We start from the raw sequence: 22235 nt of genomic DNA on the forward strand, positions 1-22235 counted from the left end.
GATGATCGTCCCCCTGATGAAGCCCCCATTTTGCATGGCGGGACGGTAGAAAAGGGCTCATCTTGACGGTGGAGTTGCCTAAGCAGAAGAGCCTGTGTTAATCAGGTTTACGAGGAAAGCATGTCACGGCATACCGGATGTCAGCGTGCAACGGTAATCGTGTTATCACTATCCTATCCTCAAAGTCCAGAGGAGCCGACGAAGACTCATCAGCAGACCTGCCTCGCAGTCCCGTCCATCACTTCACCATCACATGGATATCTAGGAAGACGAAGAACGACAGCCCTGATACACTTCGGAGGGCCAGGAAGATGTCTCACCGTTGATTCTGCGGCCAGGTACCAAGGTTATCACGACCGGCAATAATAGCGTAGAAGGGAAGCTCAAAGACATGGGAAGGCGACAGAGAAGAATTTGGGTGCGTGTCCGTGATTGGCCTTAAACATCAATGGCCCGACCGGTGTCGCGCTCATAAAGGATCAGCTCTAGTTTGATGACTTGACGGCCGAACAACATCCAGGTGAGAGTTGCGCCAGCAATGACGGGCCTTGTGACTAAGCCGCAGGGTGCTTTGATTCCACGAGCCCTTTCTGGCTGCGCCTGGGAATGAAAACACCCGCTAGCTGAGCAAGGGTCTTGTTGCGAGCTGTGATGAACCCTGACAGTCGGAGGCTGCGTGTTATCTGGCGGTCTCAGACTCGGCCGGCTCCTGCACGCGTAATCGGGATAGATTCCCCCGTGTCTAAGTGGCGCTACAGCCGCGACTCGCCGGACGTGCCAACAGCCAGCCTGTGCGAGGATCTAGTCATCAGTCGCCCAAGCGTTCGATAGAGTCGAGCACAGCGCGAGAGGCGCACATATATAGTTCGCGCCCGAGCGGACATGATGTAGAGGGCGTGCCCGCGGCATGGCAGCCGTGTATATGCTAGGTTATCCGCTAGGTCGCTCGACAAGGTTCAACGCTCCGGAGGCAGACTCCAGCGCACAGCACCGGGAGAACCGGATTAGCTTCATGTACATGCCCAACTGGTGTTAGCAACCAAACAATGGCGTGATATAAGTGAATGAGTAGAGCGTTGCAGGGCCGACGGTATCGCCTTGGCGGTACTAGTTTGATCCTTCTGTGGGTCCGTTCGGCAGACATGGGAAGATGAAGACAATTGCATTTCGTCTACGCCAATACCATTTCTGACATAAGGCCGACTAAGAGACTTATCTGCGGAGGCACTCAGGGTCTCTAGTCTGGTCTCAGGACGACATGATTTACGTACTAGTAGCAGAGACGCAGGAGACGTTCTCTGTGCGCTGTCTTCATTTGGAGAATCGTTTGTATAGGCGTTCCACTTCGGAACAGTCGTGTGCACCGCGTACACATGTCACCGTAGCGGCCGCCCTGTCTTCTCCGTCCGGGAGAAGGCACTTGATGTCCTCTACGTTCGGGCATGGACAGTCGGACGGATTGGATACACAGACAAGGGTGTCCGGGCAAAGGTACTGCGTACAAGGTACTGTGAAGCGCGAAAGTGAGTGTTACAATCAACTGACATCGTTTATCGACACGCACCAGCGTCAGCTTGGGCAGCCCACTGAGAGTGGGACGACGGTCTCCGCTGCTGGTGTTGTCCACCAGGAGGACCCTGCCCGAACATTTGTTCGAAAAAGTTGAACTGTGCCAATGCCAGTGGCATCATGCACAGGAGCACGAGAATGTTGAGGACCCTTGTTGCGCTCTGGAGCATTCTTGCAATGGGGTAGTGTACGCGCTTGCTGAACACACCGCCAGCGTAAACCTACGTGTCCTCATATGGCCGTGGGAATCAGCCATCACGGCAAGTGGCGGTCCGTGAAAATCACCCGCTCCGAGGTGGCCGGGGTCTAAGAGACGTCTAATTATCGGGTCCTACTTTTGCTGTGTTAACTCGAACAAAGGGTTCAGACAGCTCTCAGGACATAGTGAATAATCATTGCTTGTGCGAGAAATCTATTTTACAACATAGAGCATATGGGAGGAGCATCAAGAAGCATGGAAATGCGGAGAGATGGCGGAGAGTATGTTGGTATAGTGTATATGTGCGGTCTGGGTGTGCGATGTGGTCAGTTACAACATATGGGGCTCACAAAAGCACGCACTCACTGTGTGTGTAGAGCGTCCTTGATGGAGTAAGCGGCATCCAATGATAGCGAGATTGAGTTTGAGAATCCACGGCAAGCATTACATGTCCTCCTCCCATTCCGATCCCTCTGCCCCAACCTCCATGAGTCGCGTTAGAAGCGGCATCGCCACATTGCTTGATGGCGCACAATCCGGAGTCAGCCAAGGAATGGCCTGACCGCGGTTGACCAGTTGGTGCGGGTTCAGCCTCGGCTTTGGCGAGTGGCTGTATTCGTCCTCTGACGCGCGGGGCGCCCAATTCTCCACACCAACAGCCTTCATCGACGCGCCGATAGCAGCTTTCCCCACGGTATCCTCCTTTCCTGCTCTCGTTAGCTTGACCCGGGGTGAGATATTCTCTTTGTCATGCTCCTTGCTCCTTTTCGCGCTGCTCAATCCGACCGATGACTTTCGCGAGAGGGAAGGCGGCAACGTCATAACAGAGGTATTGTCCCTGTCAATGTAGACGTCGAAACCTGGATAGTGGATGGAGTTGCGATCGGTGGCAGCGGGCATGACAGGCTCCAGGGGCAGAGGTGTGGCCGGTTGCGTGGGGGTGAAGCAATCGTCCACATCCATGGCGTCCGGAGATAGGAAGGCCGCCGAAAGACGAGGAGAACTGGGTGGCGTACACTTCATCGGCGACCCATATGAGATCTCCTCAGGCCCGGCAACGCCAAAGCTGAGCTTGCGCGGAGTGACTGAGATGTCAGGGAGCGCGACCTGCACCCGCACAGGCGTGGATGGGTCGCCTATGAGCGACCACAACAGGGCTCGCGAGCTCTTCTCCGAAGATCCTGCAGCGTCCGGGTTCGTGATCTGACGCTTCACAGGGGTGCAGATTGGAGATGCGTTTGGCGAAAGGGGGCGTTTGTTTGGTCTATGTTTGAAGGATACAGGGTACGAAGCGTTGTCCGCGAGATTGACGCGGTCAAGAGGAATATCGCGGAGAGGCCCCGGTCGTTGCATGATAATTGTATTCAAGATGTAAGCAAGAGAGTGTAGGATGCTTCAGGATAAGCTGTGCGCCGCTGGGGGCGACCTTGAAGGCGAGAATGCGAGGATAGCCCGGTCGTCGGAGTGTTCGAGAGTGTGGTTGATGTTCAACTTGTCGGCCGCGGTCTTGTGCCGAATTCGCCAAATCACGTGATCGCGTGACCGTGAGTGGTGACGCGACGGGCGTTTCTTAGCTGTCACAGAGCCAGAGTTGTTTGTTGAAGCTAAGAATATTGGTGCTACACTGAAAGTAATATTCGAAGCATGAACACAAGGCATTACATAGGGATATGCACAAGAAGACAGCGAGACAGCGTCCTACACGAAAGGGAATCCGAGTATCGGTAGGAGAAAGTACACAGGTGCAAAGTCGAACTTAAATGAGTTCCGCAGCATTCACTGGCATTTCGTCCTAAAGCAAGTTTAACGCCGGGTTTCCGCGATATGCAGAGAGCGACTCACTATCTGGGTTCCGTAAAATTGTTCTGGTAGAGGAGTTAGTACCACAGACGAACGTGAAGAGAAACAGCACGCACCAATATCGCGGAGGATACGAACGTCATCAACGGTGACGAACTGCAAAACATATGTCAAAGTTAAGGTTATCCAGAGAGAATAACTTGCCACTCACGTTGATGGCCACACCCTTCCTTCCAAACCGTCCTGAACGACCGATGCGGTGAATATAGTTCTCACGGTTTCTAAGCATACAGCTGAGTTATCGTTGCGGCATCTACCAAGATAACACTTACGCAGGAAGATCGTAATTGATGACTAAAGAGACTTGCTGGACGTCGATACCGCGCGCCCAGACGTCAGTCGTAATCAACACGCGTCTGACCAGGGGTCAATTTGACTACGGTATAGTTCGGGGGCCGACCACTTACGACGTGCCACTTCGGAACTCTGCCATGATAGCGTCTCGCTCCTTCTGCACCATCTCACCATGCATTGATGAGACGGTAAAATTGGCCGCGCGCATCTTCTCCGTCAGCCAGTCCACCTAGAATGGGCTCGCTTCAGCCATGACCACGGACCACGAACCACGCATCACCTACCTTTCGCCTCGTGTTGCAGAAAATAACCGCCTGGGTGATCGTGAGTGTGTCGTACAAGTCGCACAGAGTGTCGAATTTCCAATCTTCCTTCTCCACTGCGACGAAGAACTGCTTGATGCCCTCCAACGTCAACTCGTCACGCTTGACGAGGATGCGGATCGGGTCGGTCATGAACTTCGTCGTCATCTCCAGAACATCGTACGGGAGCGTAGCGCTGAGCAAAACGACTTGGGTCGCGGGGGGGAGGTAGCGATAAACATCGTAAATTTGATCCTTGAAGCCCTTGTTCAACAATTCGTCGGCTTCGTCAAGAACCAACATTTTGATGTTCCGTGTCCGGAGGCTTCGGCGACGAATCATGTCGAATACACGACCAGGTGTGCCAGAGACGACATGCTGGCCGTATTCCAGTTTGCGGATGTCCTCGCCAATGGAGGTGCCGCCAATGCACGCGTGGCACTGGACGTTCATGTAGTCGCCGAGCGCGAGGACCACTGACTGGATTTGAGTGGCAAGCTCACGGGTCGGGGAAAGCACCAGTGCTTGTGTTTCCCGCACAGTGACATCGATCGACTGGAGGATGGAAATGGAAAACGTCGCAGTCTTTCCTGTCCCTGATTGGGCTTGTGCAATGACATCTCGTCCTTGGATGATGGGGAGAATGGCACGCTGTTGGATGGCAGACGGCTTTTCAAAATCTGTGAGATGATCAGCAGCCTGCACCGACGACAAAAGAGATGATTGCGTACTGTAAGCGTAGATTCCTCGTAGGAGATCCTCCTTCAAACCAAGGTCGTCGAAGGTTGAGACTACTGAGACAGCCTCGGAGGATTCAAAGATGAGCTTCTATGAACAACATGGGGTCATCAGCGACCGTTGAAGGCCTCAACAGGCGTGGTTCGCGCACCTCGTCTCCAGCATTTATGCCCGACATGCTGAACGAAAGTGAAGGTAGAATTTTCGGAATTCAAAATTCCCACGAACGCTTGAGGAATGATTAAGCGCTCAGCCTTTGCTGACCCTCAGGCCTCAACGTTCATTCTTCCTCGCTCCTTTTCCACCTAGAACCTCCTCAAAATGGACTCAACTATCGAGGTGCAGAGACAAACGCACGAAGAGATCGAGCATTTTGAACGCGCTCTATATACTATCCTCTCCAAGTCCCAGCCCACGCACGATGGCCGCCTCCAGACAGAACACAAAGCATCCCAGATTCTCGACCGCATACAGTCACGAGTAGTCGCTTTGAACAATTTGTATGAAGACCAGGAGGCCAGGAAGACAGAGCTCGACAAGCTTTCTTCCCCTGGAAATCCCAATGACCTGGGAGAGTTTTATGCACGCCTGAACAAGATTCAAGAGCACTATGTCAAATATCCAGATACCACGGCGAACGGCTTTGAGTTAGAGCTTGCTGCTTTTGTGGACGAAGTTATGGAGGAAGTGGGAGAGGACGAATACGAGGCGGACGACCGTGAGTGCTCGCTCATCGTCATCTAGGCCGCGTTTAATGACTTTGGATCCCAGCCATCGCTCTGCTGTTCTCTGGTGAAGAACAGTACGGAAAGTACCTCGACTTGTACGCGAACCATACGACTTACAACAACTTGAAGTATATTGGCAAGCGGTTGGGGTACCTACAATACCTTGATGTACTTCTTGCTGCCCAATCTACCACCGTTCACAATGAGCTGCCTAAGGAGTGTCGGACATCCAGGGACTACGAGTTGTACGTTTTTCTGCATTTACTTGATACTCTTGAAGGTCTCGCTCACGGCATTGTGGTTAGTTATATCAAGGCCTTACACTCATATTTGCTATCCTTCATTAAGCGTGCTCAGCCGTTAGCTGAAATCGAGTCACAGCAGCGCGAAGCGGAGACGCAGTTCAATCAGCAATGGGAGGCAGGCCTTGTGGAGGGTTGGGAAGAGTCGATACCGAAGCAGACAGCAGAAAATGGAATTAGTGTTTGGTGCTCGGCATGTGAGTCGTGTTCTCGATCTGTGGTGTCCCGCTGCTTCATCTCGCGTGTAAATAGGCCAAAAGATGTACTCCAAGCAAACGGTGTACGATGCGCACTTAAACTCTAAGAAGCACGTTAAGGCTGCCGCCAAGCAGGCTGAATCCGGAGAGCCTCCGGCTAACCCAAACGGTCCGCCGACTTCGGAGAACGGAGCCAATGGAGCCAGCAATAGCAATGGCTCTGCCAGCGCGTCCGGGTCGAAGCACCGAACCGCTGCGCTGCTCACCCACCTTTGTACCAGGATGCTGGCGTCTCTTGCTCCGGCCCTGAACGACACCAAGTCCAACGTAGAGCGGCGATTCTCACTCACAGCCCGAGAGCGAGAACAGGAACTGCTCGAGCAGTCGCAGCCAAAACCCGCGCCTGCTGCCCCGACGAACGCGGATGGTGCAGAGGAGGAAGAGGAAGAGGAAGAGCGCATATACAATCCACTCAAGCTTCCGCTGGGATGGGATGGGAAGCCTATTCCATACTGGTTGTACAAGCTGCACGGTCTGGGCGTGGAGTATAGATGCGAAATTTGCTCCGATCATGTCTACATGGGAAGGTCAGCCTCGTTCTGTGCGGCCCTATTTTACTTCGGTTAACGCTTACTTCATAGGAAAAATTTTGACCGACATTTCCAAGAATCACGGCATGCCTTCGGAATGCGCGCGCTTGGTTTGCCTAATACGAAGCACTTCCATGAGATCACTCGGATTGAGGACGCCCTTGCTTGTGAGTCTTCCATGTGGAATGGAATAATCCGCAGGAGGTACTAACGCTATTGTTTAGTGGCAGAAAAGCTCAAGCGCGAAGGTCGGAACGAGATCTTTGAGCAGGAGACCATGGAGGAGCTCGAGGACGAGGAGGGTAATGTGTATAACCGGAAAACATACGAGGATCTCAAGAAGCAAGGTCTCATCTGAGGGTCCTGGTCTGAGCTGTAATATACATCCTTATTATCTTATTTTCTATGAATTCCGCGATTATTCGGACTACTGCATGATACTTCCCGTGCATGACACTATAGCTCCCTCCCCGTCGGTTTGGTCGTCCGAGGTGGTGGGGGCGGTGGCCGTCGACTCGCAGCTGCTACGAGTGGCTGGGGGGCTATCGGTGCCTGCAGGGTGCTGTATAGTCGCTCTTCGGACGATGATGGGGACGATAAAGATGAGTCGTCAGGCGAGTCAAACGGGTTGCCCTTTCGTTGACTGCCAGGTGACCCGGGCACTACTGGGAATACGCCGCCGGGATGTTCTGCCATAACGTCAGTTTATGGAGCCTGCTCAGGGCTGTCGCTCTGCGTACCTGGGCTGTCCCACCAGGCGAGATCATCGGAGCTGGGAGGCGGGACTTGGAATCCGGAGTCAGCAGTGGGCGCAAGGCTAAGGCAATCCAAGAACATACGTTCTGATGCCTCGGTCGAAAATGTGAGAGATGCTAATTTCTCGTCAAGCTTCTCCCCCGGCGCAGTAGAAGTCACGTTGTCGAGCAGCAAACGTGACAGTGTTGCCCGCTTGACATGGTCGATAACCCGGATTTCCGCTCTGAAAATTGCGAACACTGGAGCGGTGTCCATCACAATACGGTGCAAAGGCAAGGCGGGAGACCGCACGCACCAGGCCGGTGATCGGAGCTTTTCAGCTCGGCTCTGTGGTAGACAGACAAGTCGAGTGCATCACCTCTGTATAGTATCCGATCTGTAGGACACTTCTGTCAAGCGGATCGCAGGTGTGGCGACGCGAAAGGGTCACCTGTCCAGGCCGGTATGCGCATCTTTTCGCTTGTATCGTATTTGTCCGACCCATAATCGTACTTGTAAGTCGGCGCAAAGAGAAGAGGACCCTCGACAAATCCGCTGAAGGCTTCGTGTTCGTCCATAACTCGGCGTAACTAGGGCGTAACAAACGAGTAAATTCGGCTGCGAAGACAACATCGCGTTACCCACTTGGTCGGCGGAAAGGAGGGCATCGAAGTCGTCTGCTTGGGCTAGCTGCCTTACACGTTCGTTCTCCAGATCTATTCGGTAGTTCGTATCGGCAAGCCATATCACGTTCCTATTGGTGAAGACGTGTTCAGGGATAGCCAAATATTGCTGGTCACCAGACACTCACTGATGAGTATCGATGGTCTTGCCCTTGAGAAAGTGCAACCCATTGGCAATGGTATGGTAGTCTGCATTCCTCTCCTCAACATTCGAGTGGCCAGCAGCTAGATGTGCTGTGATGAAGCAAAAGTCTGTATCGTAGTAATCGAGTCGGATTGCGACAGCACCCTTGTTGCCAGACATGCCACGCAAGCCAGTCTGCAACAAGTGCCTCGTTAATGGCATTTGAGAGGATGGAATTAACACGCACCTTATGGGCTGCAGCCTCGACATTGCGTATCACCGAGACCAACTCTGACTTCACCAAAACAAGCAATGCCGTGCCGACCAGCTGGAGCATGCATTGGTAACTGGCTCTGCGAACATAAGTCCCGTCTCACCTGCTGGCTCCGTAAAAGAACATATTTGCTGTTATGGTCAGGAGCTCGATTCAGTGTATCGAGGATTTTAGTCTCCCAAATGCGCCTGAGACAACGTTAGCAAAGAACTAGATGAAAGATTGTGACACGTGTACACCTTTTCTCAGGATCTGCTTGTACAATTTGTTGAGCGGTAAGCGGCACGATCTCTTGGAAACCTATTGCGTAAATATCTGGCCTAGGTGATGTGAGCATCGGGGTCGAGAAAATAACATGTCTGGCGTACTCGGGTATGTCTGCAAAAGCTGAAGCGATCTGTATAAGATGTGTAGGCTGTCCAATGGAGAGACGTACTGTTTCGTGCAAACAGCCAGGGCAATAGTGGTTCGGATGTGGGGGTCTACAAGAAGTCAGAGGAAAGAGGGATTAAACAGAATACATAATACTAACCCTCCCGTTCACGTTCCAGGTACCCGTAAAGATTACGCATTGTCTTGTAGTCGAGTATTCAGGCAGCCTTCACATACAATCAGTATAAACTCGACATGCAAGCCTCTATGGCGAACCGTCTTTCCAGGGCCTCGCGAACCAGATCATGTATTGGGTCAAAAATGGTGACTTGCTGCTGCGTACTAATGTAGCCCTGTTTCTTAATTAGCGAGCACCGCCGCAATATCTCGACGTTCTCACTAACCAAGAACATGTCGATCGCGACCTGCTTGTTCTTGTCCTGAAAGTTGTTGATGTATGCTCTTGAGACGCTCTTCGTTGCGTCAGAAAGCATGCCTGGCCGGCGTGTCAGGTGGATACCCCTCTTATGAGACGAACGTACCGGCCAGCGTCCGCTTTCCGCTCCTTGTGTAACTTGTGTTGATGGCACCGGTCCCTGCATAGATACGAGACAACGCGTCGCCATTCTCTGCCCAGAGCTCTCTATGGTAAGACCATAGCGAACTGATATTCATCCACTCTCGTCGAACCAGGGAGAGATACTGCTCAAGGATGGTGCGAGAAAGGATATCCTGTACAAAATTGGTGCGATCAAGGCTGGAGACGTCCGTCAACAGAGATACAGAAGGAAGGAGTTCAGCGGGCCTACCAATCCAGACAGTTCGTCCTAAACACGCCTTTCTGGTATGTGATGATCTCGTTTGAGGTCGAGTCCGCCATCGTGAAGCCGTATTTGTCTATATGCTCCATGATGCTCTCTTGTCGACTTTGCAAAGTTCAATATGTCACGTTGCAAAACGCGAAGTAGAAAGACTCACCGAAGTTGACCGATAACTCCGTCATGACCGTACAGCCTCACCATATTATGAAAATCAAAGTGAGTAATGCCAATGGCATCGCCCATGTCAGTCTGCGCGATCTGAAGACCCCGTGCGTACGCGGCCGTCAAACTAGCTTCGTTTTCTTTAGTTCCAAGAAGATTGATCGCGTGTACCGCCCCATATTCGTCGATGAGCTGCATGAAATGCCTCTCAAACGCCGGCTGTGAAGCCTGTGGTCTTGTGATCTGTATCTTCTGTCCGAACGTTTGCAGCCCTTGCTGTTCCCAGAACACTTTCGGGAAGCCGTCAGCTCTTCTCAAAGCACATACTCATTGGACACTTACAAGGAACGCTGCCTCTGATTTGGACAAAGCTAAAACAGTTCATCTCAGTGCTGAAGATGGTTTCGGTCTGGAGGGTACAAATACATGAGTGGACACGTCCGCTGCGCTGCTGGATAACCCACATACCTCTACGAAATTCGCGCAGTTCCCATCGTCGTCTACACCTCGTGTATTGAAGCGAGTGCCTGCTCGCTTCCAGCCAAGTCGAGATATGAGCGAAACGGTGGCAACCATCGGCTTTCCGTTTGTAGGCGGCGCGGGTAGCGGCAGCGCATGGAGGCCTACGTATCCTTGTATGGCAAGCGCCTTGCAAAATAAATGAGCGGGAGTCGACAGCGTAAGGTCTGGGCTTACGATGAATTGACACCGGTCGAGGTCGCTTCTTTCCGCGGGATCTAGCCCTTCTCGGAAGTCTAGGAGACTACGCACGATGTATTCGTTCCACAGAAAGCGATCGTCGTAGTGACCCATATCTTGTGGGGCTTGACCATCCCTTGTAATCCGCTGAGACAGCCGTGACGACAGGTCCCAGTACGGCTCCAGAGCGTAATAGAAAGTCCCAGCAGATATTATCTTGATGAGAGGCATGCACGGATGCTCAAACATAAGATTGGGCGAGTTTTGGCCAGAATAAGAGTCCCGCAGATATGTGTCAGTCTGCTCGGTAAAGGTGGGACTTGGCGCAGCATCGTACAAAGAGGGAGAATCCCACGTCGAGGAAGTCAAGGAGTAAAAGCCTACTTCATTTATCTTCGCGACAGACTCGGGTCGAGGACCAGAGGGCCTAGTATCACCAAGTTCTGTCACGGATGTTATAACCGCGAGGAATACGTCTGGGACATGGCGACGGATAAGCCCACTAATCGCCGAGGGCAGTAGTAAAGGAGCACACCGCCAGCAATAGAGATCAGGCCTAGACAACCTTTGATGACTCTGTTGGATAGCTTGATTGCATTGGTCAGGTCGACCTCGCTCTTGGGGAGGAACTCTACGATGGCTTGCGACGCTCTTCCTTCCGCAGCACGGAACACAAGCACTCGGCTCGGGCGACCCTGTATTTCCTCTTGGGAGCTAGTAACAAGGTACAGCGTCCGCGTCGGGCTTTCGGTTAAGTAAAAGTGCATGTTATAGCGTTTGGCTGCTGTCGCTCATCCAAGTGAGTCCGGGAACGGTCAAACAGCCACACTGTCTAACAGAACTCAGCTGGATACTACTAAAGAAAGCGAGATGAGATTCCTACTGTTCAGATATGATTAAATACTCTTCCGCGGCCAAACTTGGTGCCAAGTCTAGGATGGTCGAGATGATGTATGTTGTAGCCAGTCAACGGTGGGTATGGGCGTCTATCAGTTGATACGGATGCCCCAAAATGGCAGTCTAGATCTGCGGCCGCGCTTCAAGTTTGTACTATCACCCACAAACCCAACTCTGAGCCTATGGCTGCCACTTTCCCCGATAACGCTTTACGGTTCACATGACGGTGCAAATAGCGAGCCTAGGGGCCCTGAGGACTGTTGTGATCCGAACCTGTAAGTTCTCACCGCTCCGACTCCAAGCGGATCTGACCTCGGTGCCAATGCGAACCAAGCAGATCGCAGCGCACATAATTGACATACATATCCGCTCTAATGCCCACCCTGACTCCCTTGATGCACTGGATATGACCTCCTTTTGCTACTGTTCCGTTTCGTCGTGCGTGTTTAGCTCTGTTGGAGTCAAATGGCAGCTCATTCGAAACCTCGACAATGCAGGGCACCACACAGGAGATAGGTGTAGCAAAGCATGCCATCTCAGCATGCCAAGGCTTACTGACACGTTTTTAGGACAGCTCAACGTGGTATGTGTTTACTTTGGAGCATCTCGGCTACTGAACATCTGCCGCCAGGGCGAGAGCCCGTCAGGATACCACCGTAGGTTTTACTATTGAGTTCTCTATTGCTCAGTTACACGTTTAGGTTGAATATAAGCCTATGCGTCGCGATAATCTCCTTCAACCAATCGGTGAGCTGATTCTGTCGGTTAGAAGCCGATTGTCTTCTCTGTACTATTCTGGTCGGCTGCGGAAAAGCGTGTCGGGTTGTGTCAGATGCACCCCTGCTCATTTCGCGCAAATGGCTTGGCGATCAGGCTTTATATTAGCTCTTACTAGTACTGCTCATCCCGCCTGATTGTGGGCTAGGTTTAATTTGCCGGCGTCTCGCCGTTTGTGCCGTTATCTTACTGTTAGCCCCTTCTGTCTTCTCCATGATGACTTCCATATTCAACTATGCACTCGTCCCTGACACACTCAGGAGCCAGGCATGCAGCAACCAAGCCTCATACACTTGGGGCTAGGCCCGACTCACTTTTATGGACGTTGGCTTCACCGACTGTCCTTGTACGATGTATCCGGAACGAGAGTCCTGAAATTGATTGGCGACTTTCTCTGCGAACACAGTGAAGGTGGTGAGCACAAAATCCACCTGTTTCGTTTACGCTCGCGAAATACAGACGACGGACGTGATCCTTCTGTAGTAAGAACGTAATTGTTGAATAAGTGCTGAGTGCAACAACGTTTAGACCTTGCATCCACGTGGATTTGCCAGGCCAGATCGGGGAGTCTCTGTTCACCTCTCGCCGGCATGGGAAGGGTTTACAACGCTAGGAAAGGTACATATTCCAGACATAGCATGTGGATAGCACGTAAGGTCATGAGATTCATGCTCTGGAAAGCAGGCCGAGATAACATACTTGTATAAATATCCTCATTGCCTCTCTGCCCACCGCGTTCCGCTCCTCGCGGGCTTTGAATAATGTAACTTAGCTCCCCCCGACGGAGCAACTGTCGTATCTCAACATAGAGCGCATCATGCTATACATCGAACGGATTTGTGCAAATTCCTGGTGGTAGGGATCGTACAGCACTTCAGCTCAGCTCCACCTCCACTTTGCAACTCTCAGACTGAGTCTCCGAGACCTAGCCCCTCTCTCGTCCGTACCTACCTGCATCCATCTTCCCACTATCAGCGGCAACTTTCACGCCGCAATTTGTAATGGCCTTCCTCCGTCTCAACTTTGTTAACCGCAGCATTGGATTGCCACCTGGCCTTCTCGACCTCCAAGCTGCCTCAGGCTCTACAGCACACGCCGACACGCGTTTCCAGTTTTCGGCCTCATAGGTGCTCTACTGTGGACAAACTCTCGTTTCCAGAGCCTCTGGTTCCCAGTAGACACCAATTGTTTGTTGTACTAATATTGGGTTCCAATAGGCTTTGTAGCAACTTTGTAGGGCTGTATGTATTACTCCGGAAATTTAATTATTGACATCTCTGTGGCATTGCGGGATGTAAGCAATTCATTTCTCTTAGTGTGATATAAATGACAGGGATAGGCACACTCGATTCTGTCAAATTGGACTCTGACAAGATTGGTGTGGTCTGCAAGTACAAGGAAGACGACGTCTCTACCTTGGAGCATGGGGACTAGGATCTATAGGAACGAGTTGCATGACCTGCCAGCAAGGCGTCGTCGTGCCTCGGTTTTACGGAATTTCCAGGGGTTCCTACAAGAAGGACAACAGGACGGAGCGTCAAGCAGCATGCATCATCCTGCAGTATTGCCCTTCGGAGAACATGACGGCTTTATGGAACATGTCCCTCGAAACCAGGTTAGCAGTGTGATAGAGTCCTCTATTGTTAGCCTATTAACCCGCCGGTTACAGCGAGAAAATTGCACTCGCCATGCTCAAGATTCATAAGGCTGGAGTCAAGCACAGCGACTCCTTCGACCACACTAACGTCCTCATCTCCAAAAATGACGAAGTTCGTATTGTCGACTTCGACCAGGCGACTTTGCATGGCTGTGAGAGCATAAAGCTCTAAGTATGGGAATACCAACCTTCTCGGGATGCGTACGGGTGCGACGAGATGTACGCCGTGGCGGAGACGCTTGACCTTTGGACACCTGGAAATTCACATTTATACATTCTTTCTTCCGGTTGATGGCACTTCATTTTACATCTTCGACCTCCCTGACCATGAGAGCTCCGCGAGCTGGTATTTTTCCCAAGCTGGACTGCCCGCAGGCCCGAGATAAGCCGAGAGAAAGAGCGAAAAAGAGTCTAGATACATACTACGCCATGTATGGAGAGCATTTCCAGTATATCGGCCACCCGAAAGGCCTCAAGAAGCAACTTGAAGATGACGAATGGCATGTTCTGGAGGGTGCGGAAAGTAATGGAGGGTAGTGATTTTTAACGTTCCCACATGTAATGGTGTTCGATTCATGTTGTTCCTACTTACTAGAGGCACATGTCTCATTGTCGTTGTCCGTACAGTATAGCGCCAATGCAGATGTACGCCTAAACCCTGCCTGATTTCTCACACATTGCAGGGTCCCTCATCGTTGTGTACGAAGAGATGCTTCTTTCCTGCTTCTCGCTGAACGCCTTTGTATAAGCGGGGATGCGCTGATTTCGAGTCTCTGTGCTTTTCCCCGTGTACCCGCTCTCCCAGTCGCTAGCGGGCTCGGTAATTAGTGGATCTGTAGCCGTCTGACCTAGCTTATAAATGCGGATGAGGGGCGAGATGTAGGTTTCTTTCCAGCCTTGGGACACCTGAAAGGCAGAATTCGTATACGGTTTTTTTTCAAAGTTGTTGAAGGGCAGCATGCGCTCGAGCTCTTCATCAGGGCCACGTGTCGTGCGGAAGCACTGGCAGCCCGTGCTTGCAATTTTCCAGGTAGGATGCCACCACAGTCAGATTCCATGAGTCATAACAGGTAGTACGTTTGAGATGTATAGACGGCGTTTGGCGGGGATGTCCAACTCGCGTACAGAGCTCCCAGTATGTGTAGGGCACAGTTGCCTTGTTTGAATAATGGGATCGAAACAGAAGCCTAAGTAAGTACCTTAAGACCTCCACAGGGCGAACACGGCCGAGCTTACCGCCATTCCGGGTGGTGCGCGGCATGCCATGGTGTACGCGAGCGGAAGAAATGCATGAGTCTTTGCTTTTTTGCCTCGATGCTGGACACTACGCAGTCTGGAGACCCAAATAAGGCTGTCATCTACGAAGCGTTATTGGCGCCTATGCAACTTCCTATCCCACCACCTGCAGCCCAATGTACCGACTCCGGGGAGACGCAATCCCCGCTGCGACGCTTCAGGCATACGTTTAGCTACGCTCAGTGACTGCCTTCGGGATGTGCGGGCAGGTGACCAGCTCTCGTCGGGCGAGTGCCACTGCCGCAGCGCATGTCATAATGCCGATTCCGGGGGGACTGCAATTCCTTATTGGAACACCTCAGGCATACGTTCAGCTACGTTCAGCTGATCATGAGAAACGCTCGAACTGAGCGTTCCCGACGATGAAATCGAATATATATACCTGACCGCCTATAAGCGGGTTGACTGTGACCTTATTTCTCACCTCTCATCTTGCTGCTCACCATGGCTGCTTCTACCCGCCTCGATATCGACAAGACACTTGCCAAGCTGACTTTGGGCCAGAAAGTCAAGCTTCTGTCGGGTTCTGTGAGTAGCGCTTGCCTGTATGATGTGCTGATGGCTCATTAATCTCGTAGGGATGGTGGCATACGACGCCCGTGCCAGAGGCTGATATCCCCGCCATACGCATGAGTAATGGTACGTAGCGAGGCTACAGAAGAAATGATCAAGTCATGCCGAGAACGTATCTGTCATTGATTGGATTGGGTCCAAATGGTGTTCGCGGTACTCGATGTAAGTGTCAGCTGCAGTGGGATCCATAGCAATCTTGTATAACTCTGCCTCAGTCTTCAACGGGGTCCCCTCCAGCTGCTTTCCTTCATCCACTGGATTAGGCTCCTCTTTTGACACTGAGCTTGCGGCAGAAGTTGGTAAGGCACTTGCAGACGAATGCCATGCCAAAGATATGTAACACACGTGCGTTCGAATACCCACACGAGAACCAGGTTGTCATATCCTCCTGGGACCTACCGTCAACACTCAGAGGTCTCCTTTGGGAGGACGAGGCTTTGAGTCATTCTCTGAGGATCCTCACCTCAATGGGACAATTGCCGCTGCCTATATAAATGGATTGCAGTCCAAGGGTGTCGCAGCCACAATCAAACATTTCGTCGCCTATGATCAAGAATTCCGGAGGTCAGTCACTTTTGAACCGTGTGCATACCATAAGATCGCTGAGATTAATTTATTCTCTCTGCGCAGATGCTCCATTAGTAGCGACGTCAGCGAGAGGGCATTGAGAGAGATCTACCTCTAGCCGTTCCAAATTGCGGTCAAGGAAGCTAATCCATGGGCATTAATGACTGCGTAAGTCGCGATTAGCATTCTTTGGGTCAACGTCTGATACTGATCCGTTTGGGTAGTTATAGTCGCTTAAACGGGCTTCACTGCTCGGAGAACGAGTGGCTGCTGGACGATCTTCTCAGAAAGGTAGATGTTATACTGTCCACCGTCGAGCACGCGTTCACACAGGAAATAAGGAATGGGGCTACAAGGGGATGATCATGAGTGACTGGTCCGGTACATACAGCACCGCCGAGAGTATCCAAGCCGGGGTGGACGTTGAAATGCCGTACGTACATCATCGTCATTCAGCAAGTATTTTGTGCTCAATTATTAGTTGATAGAGGGCCGACCGTCATGCGGGGCGACGCAGCCATCAGGGCAGTCGTCGCCGAGAAGCTGTTCCTCCATGATATCGATTGTCGCGTCAGGAAGGCACGTCTCGAGATTGTTGTGACCTTGCCCTTTTCGGTACTCACGGACATCGTCAGGTCCTCGAAATGCTTCAACACGCATACGAATCTGGGATTCCATTTGACACCCCAGAGGAACCGTTGGACACTCCTCAAGTACGTGCGCTTCTCCGGAGGGCGGCTGCAGATGCTATCGTCCTCCTCAAGAACGAGAAGAGTCTCCTTCCTATCGGAGCGGGCGTACATAAGATCGCTGTCATTGGCCCTAATGCCAAGCAAGCTGTAATCTCCGGTGGAGGCTCTGCCTCCCTTCCCCCAACATACTCCGTCTCACCGTTGGAGGGTGTCACCGAGTCCGCGAAGGAGATTGGCGCTGAAGTCGAGTATACGGCTGGAACGCTCTCGTACCGATACCTGCCTGCCATCGACCCGTACATAACATACGACGGGAAGAGGGGCGCGTTCTTCGAGTTTTGGAACGACAGTCCTACGGATGACTAGCTGTCAACCTCCCCGAACTTTTCCAGGGCTGTGCCTGCCGTGTGGAGCACTCGAACGAACTCTGCGAAGTGCTTCCTGGCCGATGGGATTGTACGTGTCTCACTACGATAACATGGGACTGTAGCTCATGACATACGCTTCAGGACGACACCAAGGTCAACGAAATATGCTGGCTGAGGGCAAGTCGACATCTAGCTAGCTGAGGTATTGACTATCTCTGCAGTTCACGGCAACCTTTGTCCCCGACGAAGACGGCGATTGGGAAATCGGGATGAACATCGCAGGCCGAGGAAATTTATTCATCGACGACAAACTTGTCATCGAGCTCAGCATCAATCCGAAACAGGGAGATTCATTCTTCGGTCTCGGAACTGTCGACATTCGTACGGTTGTGAAAGGGCTCAAGGCTGGGACTAAACACAGGGTCGAAGTTCGTCTGAGTAACAAAGCATTCATTGCTGGGGGCGCACCGTTTGCAGCTCGTGGTGGAATTCAACTTGATGCCATCCGTCGGATTGATCCCGAGGACGGCATCAAACGAGCGGTTAGGCCTAGCAAAGGCGTCTGATAGTGAGTATCCTGGCTGTGATCTTGCAGCGCTGAGTAATTGCGGCCCTAATCGGACCTGCTTTAGTTGCGATACTGGTAGTCGGCCTGAACAATGAGTGAGCTATCTGAAATACCGCTAAACGGCTCGTATTCAAAGCTTCGTGATAGCTCGGAACGTGAAGGGTACGACAGGCAAAATATGGAGTAAGTTTCTGCTATTCAACTTTAGGGAAAGATGCTGATGCGCTCTGCAGCCTTCCTGGCCTCACCAACCGACTTGTTGCTGAAGTACTCGCCGCCAACCCGAAGACCGTGGTCGTCAATCAGTCTGGAACGCCGGTTGAGATGCCGTGGATCGGGGATGCCCACACCCTTCTTCAGGTCAGTACACAGCGCTGCTCGTCACCTCCCATACTCACATTATTCCAGGCCTTCTATGGAGGCAACGAAGCAGGCAACGGCATTGCTGACGCCGTATTCGGCAAGGTTAACCCGTCGGGCAAGCTCGCCCTCACGTTCCCGTACGTGCTGTGCCTCCGCATTCTGACAAATTCTTCCGAAATGCACGTACAGGAAGCATGTTGAGGATAACCCATCGCATCCCTCGTTCGGCGACAAACCTCAGGTCCATGGCAAGATCGTCTACAACGAAGTAAGAACCGTCGCGGGATACTGAATATTCTGATTTTGATTATGTGACTCGTGCAGGGCATTTTTGTTGGATACCGAGGATACGAGATTAAGAAGCTCGCACCGCTATTCCCTTTCGGCCATGGTCTTTCATACACTACTTTCGACTACCCCGCTCTTGAAGTTTCTGGTATCTCTGAGCACGGCAAATTTTCGGTCTCTTTCACAGTGAAGAACATGGGGAACGTCGAGGGCCGAGAAGTCACGCAAGTTTACATCGCAGACCCGCAGTCGTCGTTGCCTCGACCGGTTAAGGAGCTCAAGGGTTTCGCAAAGGTTGCGGTCGAGTCAGGGCACAGTGAGAAGGTCACTGTGCATCTTGACAAGTACGCTATCAGTTTCTATGATGAGCGGAAGGGGGCGTACTAAGTGGCGGAGGCTGGGAGGTTCAAGGTGCTTGTTGGAGCTTCGTCGGCGGACGTGAGGCTGTCGGGAGAGATCGAGCTTGGGAAGAGCTTCTATTGGACTGGACTGTAATTTCCGACTTTCCTGCTAGCCTGTGTGTGTATCATAGTACTTCTGCTTCGAATCCCGCCGCAGCTGCCTTGCACTCCGACCTGCGTGACTGCTGCTTGACGGTCACTCTTCGTGACGTCACGGTGTGGCCAATTCTGTCGCCATCCTTTGGCTTGCTGAACAAAGTACCGCATCGACACCGCTGAAAGCTCCCACTGTCGAGATGAATAATGTTGTCTATATTTTTCTTCTTGCCTGACCACCACCTCCTCGCAGGTCGCTGCCGCTGACCTCATTCTTCTACTCGCCGACATGAACGTCGCAAAGCTTGCCCGCCGCCACCTCAAAGCGCCTCGAGGTGCAGTCCTCCAGCAGGTCAGGGCACGCTCCACGCGGGCTGCCTCGACGTGTCTAATTCCGAACGACGCTAAACCTTCTTTCCCTTGCGTGGACGCGCACGCCGCGCGAGAGTCGCGTATTCTGGCATCTTCTGCAGAGACAGCCACGTCGAGCAACGGAACGTCGACCTCCACCTCTGGGCCAGAACCACCGTACGCCCGCCCGAGTCCAAGCTCCTACAAGACGTTCCACTCTAAAGACCCGCTTCCACTCGTATATGCCCCTCCATTACCGCGGTTCGACGTTGCTTACGAGACGTGGGGCACGCTTTCGCCAGACAGGGATAACGTTATTCTCCTCCATACGGGGCTGTCGGCGTCCTCGCATGCTGCATCGACGGAGCTAAACAGAGCGGAGGGATGGTGGGAACGCTTCATCGGCCCTGGACGTGCGTTGGACACAAACCAGTTCTTCGTCATCTGCACAAATGTCCTCGGAGGATGCTACGGTACTACTGGTCCGTCGTCAATGGATCTTACTACCGGCGAATACTATGCGACGCGCTTCCCGGTCATCTCCATTTTCGATATGGTTCGAGCGCAATTTCGCTTGCTTGACCACCTTGGGATTGACAGGCTATACGCAAGCGTAGGATCGTCCATGGGTGCCATGCAAAGTCTCGCTGCAGGATGGCTATACCCTGAGCGAGTCGGAAAGGTCGTTAGCATCAGCGGTACAGCCCGGAGTAGCCCAAGTGCAATTGCCATGCGTTTTGCTCAACGGAGTGGTGAGCACATGTACTGTTAACTCTTTGGAGTTCTACTCACAAGATCCTCAGTCTTAATGGCGGACCCAAACTGGAATAAAGGATTCTATTACAACAGACTTCCGCCACACACAGGCATGAAACTTGCGCGACGTGAGTACTTGTCAGCCTTCTAAAGGTTTTCATACGGAACCATACTCCATTCAGAAATCGCTACGATCACATACCGTTCGGGGCCTGAATGGGACCAACGTTTCGGGCGCAAAGTTCGTGAAATACCAGACGCACGGGGGGATGCGGAGTTTCCTAGAGTGCCGGCTCTCTGTCCCGACTTCTTGATCGAAACATATCTAGACTACCAGGTCTGTGCAATTCACGTGGAAGTAGAATGTCCCATCACTTACGCGCTGTGCAGGGAGAGCAGTTCTGTCTGAAGTATGACGCCAATTCCCTGATTTATATCTCCAAAGCCATGGACCTTTTCGATATGACGGCTTCGTCCTTCGATTCGCTGAAGCTGACGCCTTCTCCTCCGAGATCTTCGCCTCCTCCACTTCCTCCCTCATTAGCAGCCCATTTGTCTTCACCTCACCATGAATATTATCACTCGCACCTCTCGCACTCAAAGTCCCATCCGCCGCCGCCGAATCCACCGCCGCATCTCCCTGACCTTGCGGAGGGCCTCAAACCACTGGTCAACACGCCGACACTGGTGCTTGGGGTGCAAAGCGACATTCTATTCCCTGTTGAGCAGCAGCGGGAGGTCGCGGATGCTTTGAGGATGGCTGGCAACCAGATGGTCAGCTATTACGAACTTGGGGGCGTTTGGGGACATGATACTTTCTTGTACGTCTATCCTCTGACATTCTCCTTCGCCGAGTTCGCTGACGTGATTGTCTAGGCTGGATGTACAAAATGTAGGAGGGGCTATTCGAGGCTTCTTATCGTAGCTGTAATTGTACCGAGTGAGTCAGAGCAAACCTCTGTGGTCAATAGTCACTGACATCCCAAAGTCACCTTGTAATCTGTACATATATGTCTTATCAAGATACGCATTGTCTTGTACTCGACGCCCGTAGTAACGGTGAATGTCAAGTGCGGCACGTGACTCCGTTGGTTTGTACCATCTCCCCTTTAGTCACGCGTTGTTTTCGCTGTCTCCTTCGTTTGCTGTTAGCAACGCCATGCACCACTTACAATACTTGCACGCTGTTTGACAACTCACTCTCTATCCACGCCAGGCTCTCCAACTTCAGCGGGCAAGGCGGTCTCGAGTCAATGTTTCGTCGGCTACCCAACCTGTGCTAGACGATATTCCGAGCAGCTTCGAGCAGTTCCGGATTTTCATCGCCTCTATCCAGACCTGCCGCAATAGTCTTTATTACTCCGGGACTTCGCAATGCGGGCGACGTCTAGCGACAAAGGTCATGACGTCCGGACTGTCCTTGTCCCACTGCCTCATTTTTTTGTCTGCCTGTCAGCGGCTGCTCGATCGTGTCTTCCGCGCGCATAGCATACGCAGCCAGTCCCATTGAAGGTCGCTCGACCTGCCTGAGACGGTATTTCGTCCTCCGATACACCGCGGCTTTCCGGCGCTTTTCTCGTTGACAGGCCCGTCTTGCGCACCGCGCTCGCCGCCCTGCACCGCCAGGCACCTTCGCCCTCGGCGGGCATACCTAACAGAGTAAGGGTACAAAACCTCGAGGGACGCGGCGGGGCGCGGGCCTATGCACCATGCTGCGAGTATATGACCCCGCCGCTCGCGTCCTCCATGAACCAGAACAGCTCTCGTCCTCCTACGACCCGCTTTGCCTCGCATGCAGCCCGTTAGGCACAGGTTCTTTGCCACGAGCGATGTGCTGCGAGGCATCGCATGTCTCCTCGGCCCGTCTGATCTGCTCTACCTCGCACGGGTGCGGCCCTTCCGCGACGTCGCCCTCGATGAACTCTTTCGTGTTTGT

The 22235-nt window shown here is 52.4% G+C and overlaps 6 protein-coding genes across 6 annotated transcripts in view; 2 read left to right on the top strand and 4 right to left on the bottom strand.

The window, feature by feature from the left end:
- Nucleotides 1–1085: 1085 nt before the first annotated feature.
- On the bottom strand, nucleotides 1086–1762 carry PHACADRAFT_113705 (uncharacterized protein). Its single transcript, XM_007391768.1, has 2 exons — nucleotides 1565–1762; nucleotides 1086–1508 (listed from the first exon to the last, which is right to left on the bottom strand). Exons 1-2 carry the CDS (start codon nucleotides 1737–1739, stop codon nucleotides 1312–1314), a joined length of 372 nt encoding a protein of 123 aa, XP_007391830.1. The 5' UTR covers nucleotides 1740–1762; the 3' UTR covers nucleotides 1086–1311.
- A 174-nt stretch (nucleotides 1763–1936) lies between these two features.
- Nucleotides 1937–3264, bottom strand: PHACADRAFT_249598 (uncharacterized protein). Its single transcript, XM_007391769.1, has one exon. The coding sequence runs from the start codon at nucleotides 3119–3121 to the stop codon at nucleotides 2213–2215; it is 909 nt and encodes a 302-aa protein (XP_007391831.1). The 5' UTR covers nucleotides 3122–3264; the 3' UTR covers nucleotides 1937–2212.
- An 88-nt stretch (nucleotides 3265–3352) lies between these two features.
- On the bottom strand, nucleotides 3353–5140 carry PHACADRAFT_113708 (uncharacterized protein; the record flags this gene model as incomplete). The annotated part of the gene is made up of 9 exons (XM_007391770.1): nucleotides 3353–3560; nucleotides 3611–3633; nucleotides 3685–3724; nucleotides 3780–3849; nucleotides 3901–3984; nucleotides 4036–4151; nucleotides 4207–4904; nucleotides 4956–5052; nucleotides 5114–5140. 9 exons carry the CDS (start codon nucleotides 5138–5140, stop codon nucleotides 3525–3527), a joined length of 1191 nt encoding a protein of 396 aa, XP_007391832.1. The 3' UTR covers nucleotides 3353–3524.
- A 143-nt stretch (nucleotides 5141–5283) lies between these two features.
- Nucleotides 5284–7137, top strand: PHACADRAFT_25368 (uncharacterized protein; the record flags this gene model as incomplete). Its single annotated transcript, XM_007391247.1, has 5 exons — nucleotides 5284–5680; nucleotides 5734–6189; nucleotides 6245–6776; nucleotides 6831–6946; nucleotides 7004–7137. 5 exons carry the CDS (start codon nucleotides 5284–5286, stop codon nucleotides 7135–7137), a joined length of 1635 nt encoding a protein of 544 aa, XP_007391309.1.
- Nucleotides 7138–7484: 347 nt separating this feature from the next.
- Nucleotides 7485–11416, bottom strand: PHACADRAFT_157566 (uncharacterized protein; the record flags this gene model as incomplete). The annotated part of the gene is made up of 20 exons (XM_007391771.1): nucleotides 7485–7564; nucleotides 7619–7774; nucleotides 7831–7911; nucleotides 7966–8104; nucleotides 8160–8268; nucleotides 8326–8516; nucleotides 8569–8649; nucleotides 8699–8783; nucleotides 8835–8915; nucleotides 9028–9077; nucleotides 9128–9194; nucleotides 9244–9320; nucleotides 9372–9463; nucleotides 9510–9724; nucleotides 9777–9893; nucleotides 9946–10240; nucleotides 10293–10359; nucleotides 10419–10598; nucleotides 10647–11125; nucleotides 11185–11416. The coding sequence occupies 20 exons, from the start codon at nucleotides 11414–11416 to the stop codon at nucleotides 7485–7487; spliced, it is 2874 nt and encodes a 957-aa protein (XP_007391833.1).
- A 4094-nt stretch (nucleotides 11417–15510) lies between these two features.
- The window catches only part of PHACADRAFT_249609 (glycoside hydrolase family 3 protein), a 45729-nt gene continuing 39004 nt past the window's right edge, over nucleotides 15511–22235 (top strand). The window contains exons 1-15 of the mRNA XM_007391772.1: nucleotides 15511–15804; nucleotides 15855–15915; nucleotides 16065–16148; nucleotides 16224–16413; nucleotides 16480–16498; nucleotides 16535–16584; nucleotides 16641–16707; nucleotides 16758–16849; nucleotides 16905–16995; nucleotides 17052–17443; nucleotides 17501–17564; nucleotides 17618–17653; nucleotides 17698–18018; nucleotides 18181–18227; nucleotides 18278–18404. Of these exons, the coding sequence (XP_007391834.1) occupies nucleotides 15721–15804; nucleotides 15855–15915; nucleotides 16065–16148; nucleotides 16224–16413; nucleotides 16480–16498; nucleotides 16535–16584; nucleotides 16641–16707; nucleotides 16758–16849; nucleotides 16905–16995; nucleotides 17052–17443; nucleotides 17501–17564; nucleotides 17618–17653; nucleotides 17698–18018; nucleotides 18181–18227; nucleotides 18278–18404 (1725 nt within the window). The 5' untranslated portion in view covers nucleotides 15511–15720. The remainder of the gene's footprint in view (nucleotides 15805–15854; nucleotides 15916–16064; nucleotides 16149–16223; nucleotides 16414–16479; nucleotides 16499–16534; nucleotides 16585–16640; nucleotides 16708–16757; nucleotides 16850–16904; nucleotides 16996–17051; nucleotides 17444–17500; nucleotides 17565–17617; nucleotides 17654–17697; nucleotides 18019–18180; nucleotides 18228–18277; nucleotides 18405–22235) is intronic.

The sequence above is a fragment of the Phanerochaete carnosa genome, assembly GCF_000300595.1.
Source record: "Phanerochaete carnosa HHB-10118-sp unplaced genomic scaffold PHACAscaffold_2, whole genome shotgun sequence".
NCBI classification, from domain to species: domain Eukaryota; kingdom Fungi; phylum Basidiomycota; class Agaricomycetes; order Polyporales; family Phanerochaetaceae; genus Phanerochaete; species Phanerochaete carnosa.